Source organism: Tursiops truncatus, chromosome 14 (assembly GCF_011762595.2).
Source record: "Tursiops truncatus isolate mTurTru1 chromosome 14, mTurTru1.mat.Y, whole genome shotgun sequence".
NCBI classification, from domain to species: domain Eukaryota; kingdom Metazoa; phylum Chordata; class Mammalia; order Artiodactyla; family Delphinidae; genus Tursiops; species Tursiops truncatus.
In genome coordinates, this window is record NC_047047.1 from 11,099,390 (window position 1) to 11,115,659 (window position 16,270).

Consider the following 16,270-nt stretch of genomic DNA (forward strand, 5'->3'; position numbering starts at 1 on the left):
TGAACATTTGTTGGAGAATTCTGCCGTGTGTGGTCTTTGCTGACGGAAGTAGGCCAGCCATCAGCTAGAAAGCAAAGGCGGTTCAAAGCAGCTTCGTGATATAGATCATCAGTGGTGATAAGAGCTTGGTAAGAGGAAATTGAAGCCCAAGGTGGGTGAGGAAAAAATTTTGGCCTCTCAGTGCTTTAATAAATTCATGTCTCACTGTCTAGACAACATTTAAAACACTGGTGCAGACAAAAAAATTACATGGGGGAATAAAAAGTTATATGGACCACTGAAACACAGAATTTGAATTTTTTTAAAATCAATATGTAATGTCCGAGATCAGCCTAAAAGGAGACCACAATTTAGTATTAACATATCTAAAGAAAGAAAAATGAGGCAGCAGAAGGGAGTTAGGAACAAAAACGTAAAAAAAAAAAAACTGAGGGTTTAGTCAGGTAAAAGCTGGCAGTGTCCCAGCACTGATGGGAGAGAGGTCTTTCTGTAACTATGACCGTAGCTCTAACATTGTGGCTGGTGGGGGTGCATGAAGTGCCCACCTGAGCCTCCTTGTTCTGCCACGTTCACCAAGCAACCTTCTCATCATCTACTTTATAGTTACTGTTTAAGTGAGTAATTGGGCGTTAAGTTTTACACGCCTACATCCATGGTGTGAAAGATGAAACTGAGTCTCTGAGTTCTCACAGAGCCAAATTTTATTTTATTATTATTATTTAAAAAAAATATTTGTTAGGAATGACTTTTTTAATTAATTAATTTATTTATTTATGGCTGCATTGGGTCTTCGTTGCTGCGCACGGGCTTTCTCTAGTTGTGGCGAGCGAGGGCTACTCTTTGTCGCGGTGCGCGGGCTTCTCGTCATGGTGGCTTCTCTTGTTGCGGAGCACGGGCTCTAGGTGTGCGGGCTTCAGTAATTGTGGCGCATGGGCTCAGTAGTTGTGGCGTGCGGGCTCTAGAGTGCAGGCTCTGTAGTTGTGGCGCATGGGCTTAGTTGCTCCTCGGCATGTGGGATCTTCCCAGACCAGGGCTCGGAACTGTGTCGCCTGCATTGGCAGGCGGGTTCTTAACCACTGTGCTACCAGGGAAGTCCCAGAGCCAAATTTTAGTGCCTTCAAAGTTAAGCATTGGTCCCTCGGGTATGTGTCCGTGCTGTTTGGTGGATCAGATGCCTTGCTTTCCCTAAGGAAAGCTAAGGTGACCCCTCTTCGCTACTCCATTCAAGATGCCGTCATGTGGAGCCACTGGTGAAAATCTCTCAGTGTAATTCACCATATTAACAGAATAAAAGAAATACATCATATAATCATCTCAATATATACAAAAAAGCATTTGAAAAAAATCAGCACCTATCCATGATGGAAACTCTCAGAAAACTAGAAATAGAAGGAAATGGCCTCAACCTGATAAAGGGCATCTATGATAAATCTATAACTTAACATTATACTGGCAATTCTCCCCAGATTGACCTATAAATTCAATTAATCCCAATCAAAATCCAAGCAGACTTATGTAGAAACTGGCGAGAGCTGTTTCTGAAACTTAGATGCAAATACAGAGGACCTAGAATAGCCAAAACAATTTTAAAAAAGAACAAAGTGGGAGGGCTTTTACGCGCTGATTTCAGAACTGAACACGAAGCTACGGTAATCCTAACACTGTGGAACTGCGATAGACACACAGAACAGTGCACATCGTTGTCAAATTGACTGATTCATGTCACGATTATGAGTCAACTTTTCCCACCTTGTATATCTAGTATTTTTGTTGGCTAGTGGATATCGTGAATTTCACATTCTTGAGTACTAGAATGTTGTGTTCCGTGAACAACTTTGTTCCGGCAGACAGTTACGTTTCTTTGGGGTCAGTTCGATCCTTTCCAGTTTTGTTTTTAATTTCTTTTAGGAGGGATCAGGGGTAGCCTTTACTCTAGAACTAACTTAGCACCACTTCTAAGGTGTGACTCTTCTGCGTCTCTCTCAGACACGGGGTGTGTTTACTGAGGCCTTTCCTCTCTGGCTAGTTCCCATCCCCATGTGAACTCAGAATTTTTCAGCTTGTCCCTGTGCACGGGCAGGCTGTTATGCAGCCAGAGACCAAGGATCTGTATGCAGATTTCATTGACCCTTTCTCTGTGTGGTTCCCACCTCTTGGGTACTCTGCCCCAGAAACTCTACCAGCCTCAGCCTTGGTTAACTGTAATAATTTAATTTAAGGAATTTATCTGTCTCATTTTGCAGTGACTTTTTGGAGAAATTAGGTAATACTTTACTCATGGTTTCCTTAAAGTTGTCTATTTTATTTATTTATTTTTTAAAGGAACATTTATTTATTTATTTTTGGCTGCGTTGGGCCTTCGTTTCTGCACGCGGGCTTTCTCTAGTTGTGGCGAGCAGGGGCTACTCTTTGTTGCGGTGTGCTGCCTTCTCATCGCGGTGGCTTCCCTTGTTGTGGAGCACAGGCTCTAGGCGCGCGGGCTTCAGTAGTTGTGGCACATGGGCTCAGTAGTTGTGGTGCATGGGCTTAGTTGCTCCACGGCATTTGGGATCTTCCCGGACCAGGGCGCGAACCCATGTCCCCTGCCTTGGCAGTCAGATTCTTAACCACTGCGCCACAGGGAAGTCCAAAGTAGTCTATTTTAAATTGCATTCTTGAAACCTTAAGTTTATGTTAAAGTATATATATTATTGTTGTAAAATGAGACTTCCTTTCTCTAAACAGTTAAGTCATTCAGCTGCCCTGGGCCTGTGAAGTTTACCATAGTGTGGCTTTTGGAACATCATCCCTGTCACAATCAATATTCTGAGCTGGAAGTAAGTAAAACACAAATTTTAAATGTGTCTAAATCTATGAAGGAAAAGTTAGGAGTTTTAAGATTTATTAGCTTATCAAGTGAGGAGGCCAGGAATAGAGAAGTACCACAGATTTTGGGACTTAGGCAATAAACGCCTTAATTGTATCAAAGTATATGCTTTCTGAGAATACAGATCTTTTAGTTTCCTTGTATCTTATGAAAAATGTTAGTAAATATTTAAATCAGAGTTGTGGAAACCATTGATAAGGGGACTGTGGGTCACGCACAAATGAAAACCAACTCAATTTAAAGAAGAAATGTAAAAGTTTCACTTCGTTCAAAAAATTAGTAATAGGGAACCTAGAACTTCAGTGAGTGTGAGTAGATTTAGTGAGTATACGTAGACCTCAGAAAGAGGAGAGGAGGGAAAAGGAGGGGGAGAGTGTGAGAAGAGGAAAAAGAGACCGGGTTAGGTCAGTGTGTATTTCCTACGAACAAAGATATTCCCTTAGATTACACAGTACAGAGATCAGATTTACGAAATTTAACAGCGATACAATGCTAATTGATATAATAGCTAATAAACCATATTCAAACTTTGCCAGTGTCCCAACAACATCCTTTTTAGCAGCTTTTTTCTTTTCTTTTCTTTTCTTTTCTTTTTCTGGTACAGGATCCAATCCAGGATCACCTTGTATTTCTGCAGGGTTTTTTTTTGGGGGGGGTGGAGGTGTTGAGGGTGGTTCATGACATGACATTGATATATTTGAGGTGTACAAGCCATTTATTTTTACAAAATGTCCCTCAATTTGAATATTTCTCACGTTTCCTCGTGATTAAATTCAGGTTATATTTTTGGCAGGCATACCAGAAAGTATACTGTTTTGTCCCATTTTTGGTGATATTAACTTTGATCAGTTAAGGAAGTTTCTGCCAGGTTTCTCCACTGTAAAGTTACTACTTTTCTCCTTGTTGTTAACAATAACTTGTGAAGAAACACTTTTGTATTTATGTGTAAATATCCTGTTTCTTCATCGGTCCTTGTTTTAACATTCTTTGATTCTTGCCTGAATCAAGGCACAGTTACCACTGTGATGATTGCTAAACAATGATTTTCTAATTCCATGTTTTCTTCTACATTTATTAGCATTCGACTATGAGGTTGCACTCTTTTCCTCTCTCTTATCCGTCTGTCAGTCAATCAATTATCAATATGGACTCATTGATTTTAACTTTGTTGGGTGGGTTATAATCTATTACTGTTTTTCTGTATTTTGCTCAAATTGTCTCATATTTGGCCAATGGAAGCCTCTTAACCTTTTCTTCATGCCTGGGAGTTGCCATTAGGAGCGCGGTTTTCCTCATCCATCTAGGAGCCTCATTGTTAGTTGATGTGTAAATGAGTGTTCCCCCTGCACTCAGTTGGGTTTGCCATCTTTGCTTTATGTTACTGAGTGTTTGGTTTATCTTTCCTTGTAATTAAATGCTGCTTTCTTTCTCTGTAAAATCTTTTATACCTGGAGTAAAATGGAAGTAGCCCCAGGACAAAGTATTTTGTATTTCTCTGTGAACCATTTCCTTGTAGTAACATCTTAATCACTTTTATTACTATAAGAGAATGATTATATTATGTATTACTGTATCCGAGCACATCAGAATGGCTAAAATGTTATGATTACCTCAATCGTACTGAAAATTATATTCAAAACTTTCTTTTTGGTATTTTGTTCTATTGCGTGTTTCAAGTGTTCCAAGCTGAATAACTTTTTGGTATTATTTAGATATTAAGTGGAAATAAATTATGACGTAGAATCTTACTTTGCATAGGAGCTGTCACAAAAACATGAACTTAGTGTCAGTGAAGACTTTTGTGGTCATTATTTCAACAGCAGCGAATGTTGGACAACAAAAAATGAAAACTTAGATTGCAACAGTGATTCACAGACGTTTCCCTCATTGAATGTGAGTACCTGTCTTGCGATGTTGAAATAGAATTTACGTTTCTCCCAGTGAATGCAAGTATCAACTTCTGTTTTATCAGTATTTTGATAAAGGAAGGTGCTTAAGTTGTCAATTATTAGGTTTAGTTCTTTTGTGTGTGTGGCAGTACATAATAAGTGGAACCATTGTTCCATTTCTTTGTGCCTTTTGCAGCATCATCCTTGGAAGAGGATCCTTTTATCATCCTTTCATGATTTGCTGTCATTCCGTCCCTCATCTCTCTTCTGCCCACCCCAGTCAGGGCTTTGCCCCCATCATCCCATCAGAACAGCTCTAGTCAAGGTCACCAGTGACCTCCATGTCATTAGATCCCTAGGTCTATTACTCCTACTGAAGGTCTTTCAGTGTACTTGACTCACCAGCATTTAACACACTTGAACACTCTCCTTTGTGCACTTTCTCCTCCTAGCCTAGAAGACTAGATTCTAAAATGTTAACAGCGGTCATCTCTGGGTGGTGAGGCCGTGGGTCATTTTAAGTGATTTTTTTGTCCTGTAAATTCTGAAATGAAAATGTCTTTAATAAAAACGTTAAAGGGTTGTTTTAAAAATTTGTGTCAAGGTATAATAAATATACGTAAGTTTACAGCAAAGCTTGCATATCAGCAGCGTAGGGCTTGATGAATTTTCACAACCTGAACCCACCCGTGTGAATCCCGATCAAGGTCAGGGCCTTTGAGCACCTCGAGCTCCCTTTGAGTTCCTACTACGCTCCCTGCCAACGGTAACCACTGCCCTGATTAAGGAAGTAATTTTTCAAAAGTAGGATTTTGTTCCGCGTGTTTGGGATACAGTGAGGTTTGTTCTCTGGTGTTCAGCTTTAATCTTTACTTTTTTCATAACACATTTTTTTCTTAATTGTTGAAACTATTTTTCCTTATGGAAATGCAACAATATAAAATGAAATTCTTTTATTTTATTTTTCCAGAATAAAGAACTAAGAACAAATACCGGAAGTGTTACAAACCAGGAAGGGTCAGCGGTAAGTCATTTTATTTGCCTTTAAATCAAATACATACAAGTTAGAGTAAGACTGAGCAGAATCTGTTGATGGACAGATACTCAGAGAGTGATCTAAAGTAGGGTTAGTAGAGTTAGGAAAGAAAAAAGCATTATTTTTTTTTTTTTTTTTGCGGTACGCGGGCCTCTCACTGCTGTGGCCTCTCCCGTTGCGGAGCACAGGCTCCGGACGCGCAGGCTCAGCAGCCATGGCTCACGGGCCCAGCCGCTCCGCGGCATGTGGGATCCTCCCGGACCGGGGCACGAACCCGCGTCCCCTGCATCGGCAGGCGGACTCTCAACCACTGCGCCACCAGGGAAGCCCAAGAAGCATTATTTAAAACAGTATATTTCCTTACATATGTCTGTGTGAATTTTGTACATACCTGGTTCTGTCTTTGTTTAAAAATCTCTTTAAAGGTGTGATTTAACAGTAACTTCTATGTAGTCTTTCTTTATTTTAAAAAATAAAATTCCGCTGCCAAATACCTGAGGCAGCACAGCAGTGGGCGGAGCTGTATCGTCATTAAGGAAGTAAAGAAATAGATAGAAACCATGATGCAGCACGAGGGGGAGGGGAAATTTGGAATTTGGGGAAATTACTCAAAGTCAGAAGACTAAGAGGTTGAGAGGATTACAAGGAGTTGAGTGTAGGGACTGAAAGTGGATTTAGAAGAGCTTGATGTTTGCCTTTAGACTGGGACCCTTCTGCTTTCATACTGTTTTCTCCAACCATCTTACAGAGTAGTCTGATAGTGGAAGGGCATTCACTCTGCAGTGGCTGGACCAACTCTTTGCTTTGCACAAACTGTCACAGGTGGAGGAGTAGGAAATGAGAGGGAAGGATAGGAAATACTCAGGAAGGAGGAGTGTGAAAAGTTTGGTCCAGCTACATGAGGGCACTGCAGGGTTCACAGGCAGTCCAAGTGGGCAGTTTCAGGCCTCAGTGGGACTGCTAGCAGCAGAGTGCCTTAAGGAATTTAGCCTGTACACCGAATCTGAGTCATTTCCAGCAATGTTATCTGACATCTTTCTCCCCCAGTTCAATTTTAAAAAACACACATTTAAAAACTGAATGCTTGGGGCTTCCCTGGTGGTCCAGTGGTTAAGACTCCGTGCTTCCAATGCAGGCGGTGCGGGTTCAATCCCTGGTCAGGAAACTAAGATTCCACATGCCACAGGGCGTGGCCAAAAAGTATAAATAAATAAATAAATGCTTGATTATACTAGGATATTAGAAAAACTATTTCAAAGGTAGTATTAAATAAAACATAGAATGGTAACATTGGGGGGAAACCTGTAGAACTATATAAAAAGTAGAAAACATTGGCAAGTGGAAAAGGCTTTTTTCCTCCTCCATCCCTTTGGGCCTGGGAGGATGGTGGTAAAAAAAAAAAAAACAAATGGAGGAAATCCTTCCACTACCCACTGTCCTTCCACAGCCCACCGTTCCTTTTATCTGTGTTTTTTTTTTTTTTAAAGTAACCCAATTCAATTCTTAAAAGTTGTTTTAAAATGTGGTGGACAATCGTTTAGATATATCTTATATAGCAATTAAAATAAAATAATAATAACATGAAGGATTTTTTTTTTTTCTGTTTCAGGATGTTGTAGCCAAAACACAGAGAGATGGGTTTCATATCTTTATTGTTTCTATTAAAACAGAAAAAACAGATGCAAGCTGGAATTTGAATGGTATAGTTAAACAGTATGCATGTTTTATTGTCTGCTTTTACTGTATTCTGTATTTTTGTCATTAACCCAAATCTACATTCTCTGTTAAAACACATTATTCAAAAATGATTTTCTGTTAATCACAAAAATGAATAATCTGTTTATTTGGGGTACTTAGAACTTTATGCTTATCTTAACTCTAATATATATTTTTTTAATGGAATGGAAATTTTAAATTAATTTCAGATAAACTTTGGGAGTTCCCTGGTGGTCCAGTGGTTGGGACTCTGTGCTTTGGGTGCCGAGGGCCAGGGTTCAATCCCTGGTCGGGGAACTAGGATCCCACAAGCTGCACAGCGTGGCCAAGAAAAAATAAATAAAAGAAAATAAATAAAAGGGTGAATTAAAAAAAAAGATTAATTTAAAAAGTTTTAAACTTGATAGAGGGATACAAAATTCTCCATCCTTCCAGATTAAAAAAAATTTTTTTTAACATGTAGAAATGGGTAGGTGACACCTTAATCGTACTTGAAGTGGATTATATTCTGTTACTTGAAAATGGCCATCATCAGGGGTTCAAAATTTTTGTTCTTTAAAAAGTTTAAGAAAAAAGAATCTGTTTGTAGCCTAGGAGTAGAAGTAGCATGTCTGGCAACTGTGGCTTCTGCGGTCTGTGAGCTCCCCTGCCTGCCCATAAGGTAGATGCTCTTTGCCTCGTGAAACCGTAGCTCCTGGTGCCCAGTGTGAGAGCGGGCTCACACTAAGCGGTTTTCAAGGGAGCGAATGCTTCCATGGGTCCTGGCATTGCTTTAGTGGTCATTTTCTGTACTGGGTATCTGCTGGGCTGACAGCAGCCAAGCAGCATGTGATGATCCTGGGGATTTGCAAACTGCTCTGATTCACCCACTGGGACACAGAAGTGAAGCCAGGCTCTGTCTCTGGGGGGTACCCAGTCCAGAGAGGAGGGAGAAAGCAGTGAGGTGAGTCAGGCATGGCCGCAAAGGAGGCCCAGAGCTGGTCTTCCCCAGGGAAGCTGGTGGGGGCGCTGCTCCGGAGAGTGTGAAGCAGGCCTTCCTCCCGGAGGTACTGTAATGGGCCCAGACCATGCCACACAGGGAGCAGGGGCCTCGCTGCCATCCTGCTCCCCAGCCTGTGCGCCCTGCCTTCCCAGGTGTGGCGTCTTTTCCTCTGACACCAGCAGGCAGCTTTAAGCTTCTGCTGGTTAGTAACTGGCGCAGTTGCTAAGCCTTGCAAGTCTTGCACTGTATTCGGCACTCTGTTTGTTAGTGCTCTCAGACAACAACCCAAACTAGATTCTGGAGTTCAGTAAATTAAAAAAAAAATTTTTTTTAATTAATCAATTAATTAATTTGGCTGTGCTGGGTTGCCGCGAGCGGGATCTTCGTTGCACCGTGCGGGATCTTTAGTTGCAGCGTGTGGGATCTTACTTGCAGCATGCAGGATCTAGTTCCCTGACCAGGGATGGAACCCATGCCCCCTGCATTGGGGGCTCGGAGTCATAACTGCTGGACCCCCAGGGAAGTCCCTGGAGTTCAGAATTTGTCCAAGTTACATTAAGAAAGACAAAGTCCTCAGCTAGGTCAGGGACTCAGCCAGGGCCAATCTCAGACCAGGACTACTTTGCTGTCTGCATAAGATCTGACTTGGCCCACACTTTACAAGAGCATGTATACAAATACGTAAAGATATCTTCATACAGTTACATAATCAAAGGTTAAAATTCAGCATTCGTTAACTTGGTTTGTATTCTTGGAGTCTTAAAATGAGCTTACATTGAAAAACTTAAGGAAAACTGGTTGTTAATTTTAATGCCTTAATTTCTTTATCCCCACCCTGCCTTCACCAGTTTCTCTTTCTATGATGGGGCCTCATGGATATATCTCTGCATCAGATTGGCCTCTGATGATTGTGAGTATCTCTCATCATTTCTTCCTTTTTTTAAAAATGAGTTTTGTATCCTAATTGGAACATTTAAACATTTTAAGAGCTCAGTGGTGGTAATTCCTTAGTAGCTAACACTTTGACATACCCTCTATTTCTGGTTCCATGGTGACTGGAAAATAAAGGATTGCAAACTTGAATGTAGAAATGTCGATTTTCAAATGATCAGAAGGCTTAACTGACTAAAATTGCTTCTCCTCCCACAGTTCTACATGGTGATGTGTATCGTTTATATCTTATATGGCATACTCTGGCTGATGTGGTCTGCCTGCTATTGGAAAGATATACTAAGAATCCAGTTCTGGATTGCAGCTGTTATTTTCCTGGGAATGCTTGAAAAAGCAGTTTTTTATGCTGAATACCAAAACATCAACAGCACTGGGTTATCAAGTAAGTGGTGACTGTGTCCATGAATATGGTGTGACCCAAGAGTCACCTAGCATTTGTGAGCAGAGCTGTGGGGACTCCCCGCCCCACCTTCATACAGTGGTTTGGGAACAACCATATAGGTGAAGAGGAGGGAAGCCAAGAAGAGAATATCAGAGTAGGGCTCTGATCCAGGCTAGCATGTGTGTGGTCTTCATTTTCTGTTTTCTTCTTGCTGGCTTTCCCTTACTTCCCTCCTGGGGAAAAGAAAATTCCTGTTCCCTAAGGTTCAGCTACCCGTGACTGGCTTTAAACAACACGAAATTCTGGACTGGGGACATCGGGGGCTGCCAATCCTTTTAACGTATTTCTCTGTATTTTTCCCCATCCTCTCTTCTCCTTTCCCCTCCAAAGGAGAAAAGAAAATTTGGCCACAGGGAGTAAAATTAGTAGTGCCAGGATGGATGGTGACTGCACCCTTTTTGCAAAGAACTTCATGTGACCGTGGGAGATACCATCCCAGCTTACACAGTGGCATGTGGCAAGCAGGCAGGGCATATAGTGGGGCATCCTCAGATGGGTGCCCCAGACTTCTAGAAGATAGAGTTCAAAAGGGCCAGAGAAGTAAAGGCACAATTAATTCCATCACTGAACCTTCAAAAGGGAGATAGCTCAGAAGGGTAGAAAGCCCTCAGGAACGTGCTTCTGAGTGGTCAGTTACAAATGATCGTGGTACAGGTTTTCAAAGGGTGTAGTTGTGTCTGCTCTTTATTTTAAAATACTCCGGGAAAAAAAAGAGGGTGAGTTGGAAAATAGATGAGACAAATTTAGCATAATGTTGATAATTATGGAAGCTGAGTGATGGGTACGTGGGAGTTCATTATATCACTTTCTCTGTGTCGAAGAATGTTTGTAATTTCCCAAAATAAAAAGTTTAAAAAGACATGTACAAGACACTAAAGAAAAGACAAACATCCAGGGAGACATGTTAGAGGTATTATTACCCTATAAGAAGTTTTAGTGACGTGCGTGCGTGTGTATGTGTGTGTGCCTGCCCTAAACCAGATAAAGAAGGAAGGATAGAGCTGCTGCATATGACTGGGGGTTAAAGCGTTCTTGAATGTCAGAGAAGGCGGGTCAGCTCCTTTGCTGCCAGTGGTGGGCGTCTCTGTCTAGAAGAGGGTGGCGTGAACTTGGGTGAAGGGCAGCAAAAGCCTGAGATCCATGGAGAGAAGGAAAGACCATCTATCTTCCTCAGGGCCTTCAAGCCCTCTGAGATGACACCAGAAGGCCCTTGGAAGAGAAACCCCAGACTGCCGTCCTTGTCTTTGAGGAGTCCTGTGGAAAGGAGAGGCGCCAGACGGGGCCTGGGTTGATGTTGTTTCTGATTTTCCCAAGCGTAAATTCTGTAACCCAGGCTGTCTTGCTTAGCATTGGTCCTGGAAGGATAGACTTCAGAAAAATCAAGCAATGATAATTTAGTGATTGTTAGGACCCAGCAAGGATACATTAAGAATAGGTCGTGTCCATTGACTTCTTTGTTTTGTGCTTCTAGATTGGCAGTTAGGCAAATGTAATAAATTTAGTATATCTGCACTTCTTCAAGGTGTTGGGCAAGGTCTCTTGTGGTTTCTTCTAGAGAAGGCAGAGAAACATGAACTGAAAACAAGAATGTTAGGTGGATTCACAACTCGTTTCTGAATGGCTTTCTCCTCTCCGTCTTTACCGCCAGCACTCTCATCATCTCTTGGCTAAATTCTGGAATAGACTCCTGAGCGTTTTCCTCGCCTACAGTCTATTCCTCTCCAAGCCATTAAGTAGAGCAATCTTGATAAAATAAAGCTGTCTACTTTCTTCCAAGGGTCAGCAAGCTTTTCCTGCAAAGTCTACACAGTAAATATTTTCGGCTTTGCGAGCCATGTAGTCTGTGTTGCAACTTCTCAACTACTGCCATTGGAGCATGAAAGCTGCCACAGACAACAAATGGGCATGGCCGTGTTCCAATAAAACTTTATTTACAAAACAGATGTAGGGCCAGATTTGGCCTGTGGGCTGTAGTTGACTAGTTCCTTTTTCACTCCCTTGTTTACTATCATTGACTTCCCACTGCCCTCGGCAACAAGCCCTGACTCACGGCCTAGCCTAAAACTGAGGTGATTGGGCCCTGCCTCTGCCCCAGCCTCTTTTCTTGACCTCCCTCATTACACGCTCTGCTGCAGACATGCCGAACTTTCACTTCTTGCAGCATATTTGGCTTTGTCTCTTTTTCCCTCCATGCCCTTGCATGTGCCATTTCCTTTGCTTTCCCCTTTCCCTCCTCCAAACTCCTACTCAGCCTTCAAACCCTGGTGTAGATGTCACTTCCTATGAGAAGCTTTTCCTGCCCCGTGTGGATTAGGTCGCTTTCATCACAATCCTGGGAGATACAGCGTGACCTCCAGCACTTGCTGAATTCTGTCCGTTTACTTGTCCCGACCAGAGTACAGGCTTCACGAGGGCAGGGAACGTGGTGTGTCTTTTACTGTGATAGCCACACGGTAGGAGCGTGAATGAGTAAATGATGAGGGCAACCTGGGGAAAAGAGAGCTCTTGAGGGCGTTATGGTTTTCAGATATTTACAGAACAGGAAAGGGCTACAATCCTTTGTAACCTCAAGGGGAAGAATAAGAACAGAGGGGAGCTCGGGGAGACGGATTTCCAGTGGACGTGAGAGAGCTGTGCCCAGTAGAGCCGATCAGAATCCCCTTCATTGAGGTTTCAAACATCACTTGGATTAGATGACCTTTAAATTCAACGTGGCGAATTCGTCTGAGGTCAGGACGTAAGTGTACACAGTACCCATTTAGACTCTTGGCGGCAGGCGTCCAGATGGACCCAGGGCGAATGATTTTCCTTCGTCCCCCCCTCAGCCCAGAGTTTACTGATCTTTGCGGAGTTGATATCTGCAATTAAGAGGACGCTGGCTCGCCTCCTGGTGATCATTGTGAGCTTGGGATACGGCATTGTGAAGTAAGTACCGGGGCCCAGAAAAGACGCCGCGTCCCCATCCTGTGATCCCATCCATCTCCGCTATGACCCCTGTGAAACCCGGCACCTCTCAGCGTCCTAACACAAATCCCAGAGGGAAATACCTGCAAGGACGTGTTTTTAAAAGATTTCCATGCACTGGCTGTTTTATTCTTTTCTCAAATAAAGATCCTGAAGTTGAATTCCAGTAACTTCATAGTTAGATGAATAATCAACTATAAGGATTATGGAAAATTCTAAATGATTCTCGAGGTTCAGACCATTTTCTGTTTCCTAGACAACATAGTTAGGGGTCATGTTTGTGTATGAGATATTGTAAGAGAGCGCGCTCTCATGAAACACCAGGGTCAGCAGAATTTCTGGCTGAAACCTGGCAGTCGCCTGAGGACCTGCTTTCGGGACCCTCTCAAGCAGATCTTTTCTCCCTCTTACCTTTGAGTCCCTGGGCATGAACATGGAAGAGCCTGTTGCCTAAGACCCTCTGATTCCCAGAAACTCAAGCCCTCACACTGGACCACAGCAGCATCTTCGGGTTGCAGGCCTTGTCAGCCGCCAGGTTTCCCCTCATCCCTCACCGCTCCCAGCACTTGCTTTATTGTCTTTGTCCTCAGCACTTCACTGTCAGGATTCCCTGTGATTTGAGTATCCGTGTGAGGATCCTTTAAGAAACCTGACCTCACCCCCTCACCTCTGCCGCTCTTACCTGTCACCTCCCCTCAACTACTGAGTGCCCTGGCCGTTTTCTAGACTTGATTAGTATCTATTTATTATCGTGTATAGCTGCACCCTCTCCATGGTGGCACATTGAAGCAATCTACTCTTCAGCCTCCCCCGTTTCCTGTTTACTTTCTCTAATGCGTCAGCTGTAGGCACTCTTGGTCCCTGGTGTGGCCTCCGGCCTATTGATCCCACCGCCTTCCACGGGCCGGCAGGGCACTGACGACCCCTGCCACCCCTGAGGCCCTCCGCCTTCTCCTTTGCCAGCCTCCCTCGATAAATCCAGCTCTCCATCTGCGCAGGCTCGGCGTCAGCCTGAGGAGAACACCCCGCCGCACTGCCTGGCTCAATTCACTCCGTGACCCTGAACTTGAAGGGCGCCCTCAGTGCTGCTGGCACCTCTTGGTCCCCGTGCCGTTCGTGTTCTGACTCTCCGCTCTGCGCAAGACCATTCACCCCTTCTGTCTCCTCGCACCTCCCTACCCTCATCCAGCGTAGCTGATCTTGGCTCTTCTCTCACCGAGGAATTAGAAGCCACCAGAAGGGACTTGCGGCTGTCAGGTCTGTGTCATCCTCCCCACCTCTGGACCACACGCAGCCTGTTCTGCTCCTGTACGGCGTGGACCATCCCTGTGTGCGGTTAAGCCCCGCCCTGCCCTGGTGCCCTGGGTCCTGTTACCTCCTCTGTCAAAGAAGCTGTCCCAGCAGTCTGTCCTGTTTTCTCTGATAGCGTCAGTTTCCCTCTCCGGTGGGCCGTTCCCGTCAGCACACTGTTACTTCTGTCATCTTCAGAAGCAGAGCCTCCCTTGAACCCGGATGGCCCTCTCCTCTGCTTCTCCTTCATTGCTTTTCCCCTGTGTGCAGCAGCGCTTTTCAGATGTGTTGTCTGTACTTGGCCGCTCCCACTTCCCTCGTTTTCTGTCCTTGTGAGGTTTGGCCCCATTCCTCCACTGAGACTGCGCCTGTCAAGGTCACCTTGACCTCTCCTTGCCGAATCGCAGGACCCCGCTCAGCCCCCTGCAGGTGCCCGATCGTGGAGGCTCCTTCACGGTCTCCTGTGCCGAGCCCCCTCGTCTTCCCGAGCTCCAGTGTTGGGGGGCCCTGGGCTCAGGCCCCAGACCTCTGCTTTAGTGACCGGCATCCCCGAGGCTTTCTCATCCAGTTCTGTGGCTCTGACTGATGAAAGTGTCCAGAATGAGCCCATCCCACCCCTCCACAGCCACCACCCTGATCCAGGCCACCATCTTCTCCTGCCGAGACTACACTCCAGTAGCCTCCAAACTGGTTTCCCCACTTCTGCCCTGGTCTCCTGTCAGTCTTTTCAAACACAGCAGCAGCCAGGATGATTCTCTTAAGATGTAACTCCAATTTCATTACTTTTCTGCTCATTTCACTCAGTGAAACCCAGATTCCATCTTGTGGCTTCTCCGATGGCTGACCTCATCTCCTGCCACTCTCCCTCCAAACACTCTGCTCCCTCCTGCTGCTTTTCTTGCTCTCACTGTTCCTTAAACACAGCAGACACGTGTCTCACAGTGCAGGAGAGGCCTCTGCTTGTCAGCTTCCCCCCCGATCCCAGGCATGGTTTGCTCCCTCACTTCCTTTAGTTCTCTGCCTCACCGTCACCCCCCAGGGAGGATGGCCCTTTGGGACCCTAACCAGTGCCCATCCTCCATCGCTCTAGTCCCTCATGCCTTTTGATGTGTTTCTTAGCATTTGTTGTCTCTTCCCCCCACTTGTGTGTGACTTCCCTGTATTGTGTCCTGCTGTATCCCAAGGCCCCAGTGCGCTGGGCAGCACACAGCGTGCACTCAGTAAGCGTGCACTAATGCACGCACGTGTGCTTCTGAGCTCCGGACTGGTGCAGTTACCAAGACTGTAGCGAGGAAACCTTCTTTTCGTTTGTTTTGCTTTCTTTTGTTTTTTGGCCTCAGTACAGTATATAGAACACAAAACCCTCTGGGTCCCAGTGGCAGCTCACAGTTGTAGTTACGAGCATCAGGTGCCAGGGTGCAGAGGGTGGTGGCTGAGAAAGGGATAGAAGATTGAGCTGGTGGGTGAGGGCTCAGCCCTTTTTGACTGAATCCCTTCACTGTCAACTTGTGTTCAACCCTTACAAAGCGGTAACAGTTCTGGCTGTTGCAGGGTTCCAGTAAGCTGGCTATAGTGAACCAGAATTTAGATTAACTAAATTAGATAAATTGTCTGAAATATGAGCTATGGGTATTAGTTCAGTTTTCATCATAAGTATTTTTTTTTCAAAACCAGTCTTTTCTTCTAATTACTCTGAAAAGAGGGTTTTTGAGTTAAAACATATTCATAATAAATTCTGATTTGCAAGTGTCATGAAATTTCAGTTCTTCTTTTTTTTTTTTTTTTTTTTTTTGGCCACGCTGTGCGGCCTGAGGGACCTTAGTTCCCCGACCAGGGATTGAACTTGGGCCCACGGCAGTGAAAGCACCGCGTCCTAACCATTGGACCACCAGGGAATTCTCGAAATTTCAGTTCTATTTTCAAATGACTAATCGCAAAAATCATCGTCTTTGCATGTTCTCAACTCATTTATACTTTCAAAGAATCAAAACTGTTATTTTAATTCTTTTCAATCCGAAGAATGAAAGCTGAAGTCTTTCCGGACTGTCGTTTGGGAATATTAAGAGGGGAAGGCAGTGGGATTCGATCTCCTGACATCCTGCTATTTCTCTGCCCAAGTCATAGAATCAGTGGA

General features: G+C 44.1%; 1 protein-coding gene across 3 annotated transcripts in view; it reads left to right on the forward strand.

The window, feature by feature from the left end:
• Positions 1 to 16,270, forward strand: part of TMEM87B (transmembrane protein 87B) — a 278,511-nt gene that overhangs the window by 3,910 nt on the left and 258,331 nt on the right. For all 3 annotated transcript variants that reach the window (XR_012325607.1, XM_073791134.1, XM_073791135.1), the window contains exons 3-9: positions 2,725 to 2,816; positions 4,625 to 4,759; positions 5,726 to 5,779; positions 7,401 to 7,491; positions 9,338 to 9,399; positions 9,639 to 9,822; positions 12,708 to 12,807. Coding sequence is in view for 2 of the 3 variants with exons in the window: in XM_073791134.1 (XP_073647235.1) it covers positions 2,725 to 2,816; positions 4,625 to 4,759; positions 5,726 to 5,779; positions 7,401 to 7,491; positions 9,338 to 9,399; positions 9,639 to 9,822; positions 12,708 to 12,807 (718 nt within the window). In the remaining variant the exon portion in view is untranslated. The remainder of the gene's footprint in view (positions 1 to 2,724; positions 2,817 to 4,624; positions 4,760 to 5,725; positions 5,780 to 7,400; positions 7,492 to 9,337; positions 9,400 to 9,638; positions 9,823 to 12,707; positions 12,808 to 16,270) is intronic.